The 5,052-nt window shown below is 42.0% G+C and overlaps 2 protein-coding genes; both read left to right on the top strand.

Moving 5' to 3' along the window:
- Nucleotides 1-2,041: 2,041 nt before the first annotated feature.
- GSTUM_00006668001 (uncharacterized protein) lies at nt 2,042-3,240 on the top strand. XM_002838848.2 has 4 exons: nt 2,042-2,196; nt 2,274-2,338; nt 2,454-2,678; nt 2,803-3,240. Exons 1-4 carry the CDS (start codon nt 2,155-2,157, stop codon nt 2,927-2,929), a joined length of 459 nt encoding a protein of 152 aa, XP_002838894.1. The 5' UTR covers nt 2,042-2,154; the 3' UTR covers nt 2,930-3,240.
- An 824-nt stretch (nt 3,241-4,064) lies between these two features.
- Nucleotides 4,065-5,052, top strand: part of GSTUM_00006670001 (uncharacterized protein) — a gene marked incomplete at its 5' end in the record, with an annotated part of 3,565 nt that continues 2,577 nt past the window's right edge. Inside the window, 3 exons of the mRNA XM_002838849.2 lie at nt 4,065-4,149; nt 4,213-4,307; nt 4,361-5,052. The exon at nt 4,361-5,052 is cut by the window's right edge and continues 1,444 nt beyond it. Of these exons, the coding sequence (XP_002838895.1) occupies nt 4,065-4,149; nt 4,213-4,307; nt 4,361-5,052 (872 nt within the window). The remainder of the gene's footprint in view (nt 4,150-4,212; nt 4,308-4,360) is intronic.

Raw genomic sequence — 5,052 nt, forward strand, 5'->3', positions numbered from 1 at the left:
CAACACATTTACATCTACCCTACGATAATTAGAAGAGTTTAGAACTCTTAGTAAATACTACCAAAGAAGTTAATAAACTTCAAAGAATATTGCAACTAGGTCAAGGGATGTGTTATGGTTGTGGGAATTATTATTAATACCATACAACTTGTCATAAATGTGGCTTAACGAGGAAAAGGTTTTCACATGACTCATAGTTATGAGTTATATGTATGATATATTAAGACTTTCATGCATATGACCATTTCAGTCAGATGACTCATTTATATATTTCACACATGACCTCATTATGAGATTATGGGTTTCGCACATGTGACTACTTTAGGTCATATAACTTGTTTATTGTATTATGATTGGTTTATAGTTTTGCACATAAAACTACTTTAGTCATATGACTTGTTTATGTGTTTTGTACATGATCTTATTATGAGGTCATGGGTTTCGTGCAGGTGACTACTTCAGTCCTATGACTAGTTTATTATGATTTGGTTTCGTGCTTGTGACTACTTTGGTCACATGACTGGGGTGTGAAGAATGACTATATAAAGGGTTGATAGGACCCTTGGAGGATGAGTTCTTCACGCATTATTCAAAGTACTTTTTCTACTTATTACTTATACTTTTATAAATATAAAACACCTTTATGCTTTTTACTATTATCACTACCTTTATTACTATTACAATGAAAAAGCTCTATGCAAGAGAGAGTTAGTGAAAGCCTACAATATGCTTTACAGATAGAAGATATTGGTCTTATACTATCAGTACTATAGGTCCAGGCCTAAGAGCTATTGTACATGAAAAAGAAGCAGAAAAGTATCATTCTCCATCACAAGGTACTAACTATACTAGGGGGAATTGTTATATATAAACCTCATAATAAGTCATGTGTACTAAATGCGTCGCATGTGTGAAACTCATGACTCATAAGTATGAGTCACACACAGAAGTTATAACATCATATGACTTACAACTGTGAGTCATCACATAACAATAAACACCTATAAAAAGCTTTCTTTCTCCTTGCCAGTCAGCCTTGTCACAATCCAGTTTGTGACACCATTCCATTATGGAATGGTTAAGCAGGTAGAAATGGTTATCCGATAGATACCATTCATACTCAGCAAATATGTGATAAGTTTTATAATAAAATTTTCACCTTAGAGTTACTCAAAGAAATTTTACTCAAATAACTAGTTATTAATAAATGAAAATATTAGCTAAATTACGCAATTATTCACTTATATTTAGGTCAAGTCCTTTCTTATTATAAAATTGTTTCTTTACTATACTGAAACTACTTCTGTGATTCCCTATTTGATGACCTATGGTCTATTATCCATAAAGGTTTAACTAGTTACTCTTCATCACTGATATATTAAGTAGGTAATAGTAAACTATGTTGAATAATCTAGTTACAAAGATTTGACAAGGTGGTAATTGGCATGCGAAGCAGCTCCATCATATGATGCGGATAGGCTCAAAGGATTTCATTAGTATATTACTGACTAGTACAACTTGAAGTATGTACATACTATATGGGGAGGAAGATGTTGGCATAGAATGCTGTAGAAATTGCAATTTTGATCTGTCATCAAATAATACCTGCATGAATGGAGTTATTATTGGCTTGTATCATCCTGAGAAAATTGTTGATAATAGCGATTAGAATTGATACATGCATATCATAGAAAGGTTAGCCTTCCTACCACGTAAGGACAGAATGACTGTCACCCCTCCCCGATAATAGCACCAAAACCCGCAATTACTGTATGTGATTCTGACCCTCCCTCCCACTATTTCTAAACTCTCCTATGATATGATCTTTTTTCCAGCACAATCTGATACTGGGACTATCACAACAATATTATTAAAGAGCAGTATTTCGCTCACCATTTGCCCCAATTTAACAATCACACTAGACAAAAGTTCACTGCACATAGAATATTCTCGCGCACCCGTCAACTAGTCTTGGCAAATTTCTTTATCGGTCGGACACTGTCCTTACTAACTAAGCGCTTCACACCCATCTGCCGCCACTCAGAGCTCCCACTCCATTACTGCTACAACTCACAGCCTTCCCCTCAACTGTCCCCGCTACCTAATTCTCAAGGAACATCTTCCTATTAGCATATTCAACATTTCGCTCTCGCAATGTCTACCTCTGCTCGCCGTCGTCTCATGAGAGATTTCAAGGTATCTACCCCACTCATTACGGCCAGCCAAAGAAGCCCGAGTCATGACCCAACCGGTACTAACGAGTTTTCTCCCAGAGAATGCAAACAGACCCGCCGGCCGGTGTTAGTGCGTCTCCCATTAGCGATAATGTCATGACCTGGTTTGTTCTCCACCCCTATCTCCCCACCCCCCTGCACTCTTTGCCCTTTGATTCTCCGAGACTCCTTCCCCGCTCCTCCCTCCCCAGCCCCTTCACATACTTACCATGCTCATAGGAACGCCGTTATAATTGGTCCTGTTGATACTCCATTTGAGGATGGCACTTTCCGTCTCGTTATGCATTTCGAAGAGCAGTACCCGAACAAGCCTCCGTCTGTGAAATTCATCAGTCAAATGTTCCACCCAAATGTCTACGCCACTGGTGAACTTTGTTTGGATATCTTGCAAAATAGATGGAGCCCAACCTATGATGTTGCCGCTATTCTGACCAGTATTCAAAGGTCAGTTCCTCTCTCTATTTTCTAATTATCTCGTCGCCATCGCGTCTACTCGCATCCCAGTCATCCTGGATATTCAGCTTTCATGACCTGGTCAGAGCCCGCTCTAACTCGCTCCCTTATCTAGTCTTCTGAACGACCCAAATACATCTAGCCCAGCCAACGTCGAGGCCTCGAACCTTTATAAGGACAATAAGAGAGAATATGTTAAGAGGGTCCGTGAGACAGTGGAGAAAAGCTGGGAGGGGTGTTGACACTCACCATTTACCGAAAGTAGTCCTATTCTCTTGGGCGTTGAAGGGATCTTTTTTCTTCTTTTTCTCCAGTCAATACCATCGTAGGTTTGAATGTCGTGGAAAACCTCAACGAGGCTATCAGAGGCCTGGTTCTTTCTTACTTTACTCCTCATACCATTAACTCTCATTACCCTACCTGGCTTTCGGTTTTTTGTGTCTTTGTTTCTCGCATTGGTTTCCTCCGCTCTGCAGGGTTTCATATTTTTCTGATATTTAATCCTAGGTCTTCCTTGATCTACTGTTTCCTAATAAACTCCTCCGTAATGAAATGTCGTGGTTCCCTTTGCTACATTACTTTTTGTTTGTATGATATCCAGGTGAATCATTAACACTAAGGTGATCATGCACATTTGCCGCATCCAGCGCTACACGTACTGATGAAATTCACCTCTTACTTTTGCTTGCTGCACCGGCGGCATAGCTATAACCCCCAATCGGCGCCGGTTTTCCTAATCTTGGAGCGATCAGTTCTGCGAGCCAACATTTTCATCAAAATCTGATAGATTAGTTTTTTTTTCCCAGATGAGTGAAACCAAATGTAAGTGCCTACTTTAGTAGTTGGAAGAGCGTTTGTCTCCAAAATCATGATCATCCTTATTATTATTTCTCCAATCATTAACCCCTCGATCTCCTCCCTACTCCTCTGAGCCGATATCAGTCTTTCTCCCGAGTGACGAACCCCCAGCAGGAGTGGAAGCGGGGAGGAACCCCGTCCCGAAGCAGCAACAAAGGCCCTAAAGGGCAACTCTAAGCCAGGGCTTCTTCCAACCAGCACAACCAACGAATTGTGCAAGAACTGGAGCAAAGGAGAAATTCGTCAACAAACCTCAACAACTGTGCTAACTTTCCTTTGCGTAACGTCCCTCTCACCAACGCGCAGTGAGGTCCAAACAAAAACTTTTAGAAATCATAACAAGAGGCACGAAGAATCTAAAGGGAGTTTTCTTTCACTCATTTTCACAACCCCACTCCAGGCCCCAGTTATTTCGTCCCGTGCTACTTCCAAGCTACCCGTGCGAGCGAGGTAGAAAACAACCTCAGGCGAGGACTTTTCTTTTCTTTCAGACAAACTCATCTCGAGCAAATATGGCGTATGATAGCCACTTCTATTCCTCGAGGCTCTAGTTGCTTATCTACTTACAGGAGCGGTGGTACCGGGAGCTACAACACCATTAAGGGTAAGCCAGACACCCCCTTGTTTAGGCCCGGGACACTTTCATTGATTTAAAAACACTCATCAGTGGTCGCTCGATTCCGTCCGCAGAACTCGACGGAGATAAGAGAGGGTGGTGAGCCGATTGTGTCGTTTCCCTCAGAGGACACATGCGAACTCATAGTATGTTTGAGAATATCTGGTTACCGCGGTTCGATGGCTTACATCCTCTGTAGAGCAAGGAGGCTGCCGGGGCTTTTACCTTTGACCGGGTGTTTGATATGAGCTCCAAACAAGCCGATGTTTTTGACTTTTCTATCAGATCTACAGTTGACGATATTCTCAATGGTTACAACGGCACAGTCTTCGCCTATGGTCAGACGGGCGCGGGCAAGTCTTACACTATGATGGGCGCAGACATTGACAATGAATCCTCCAAGGGTATCATCCCGAGAATTGTGGAGCAGATTTTCGCCTCGATCTTAGCTTCTCCTGGTAACATTGAATACACCGTCAGAGTCTCGTATATGGAGATTTACATGGAACGGATCCGAGACCTGCTTAATCCTGCGAACGACAATTTGCCAGTGCATGAAGAGAAGAGTAGAGGTGTCTACGTCAAAGGCTTGCTGGAAATTTATGTCTCAAGTGTTCAGGAGGTCTACGAGGTTATGAGGAGGGGTGGAAGTGCTCGTGCTGTCGCCGCAACCAATATGAACCAAGAGTCTTCGCGATCGCACTCCATATTTGTCATCCAGATCAACCAGAAAAATGTCGAGACAGGGTCACAAAAAGCCGGTTACCTGTACTTGGTTGATCTGGCTGGTTCTGAAAAGGTCGGCAAGACTGGTGCTTCCGGGCAAACCCTTGAGGAGGGCCAGAAAATCAACAAGGTCTCTTTCCGCTCTCGGAATGGTAATCAATGCCT

The sequence above is a fragment of the Tuber melanosporum genome, assembly GCF_000151645.1.
Source record: "Tuber melanosporum whole genome shotgun sequence assembly, scaffold_29, strain Mel28".
Lineage (NCBI taxonomy): Eukaryota > Fungi > Ascomycota > Pezizomycetes > Pezizales > Tuberaceae > Tuber > Tuber melanosporum.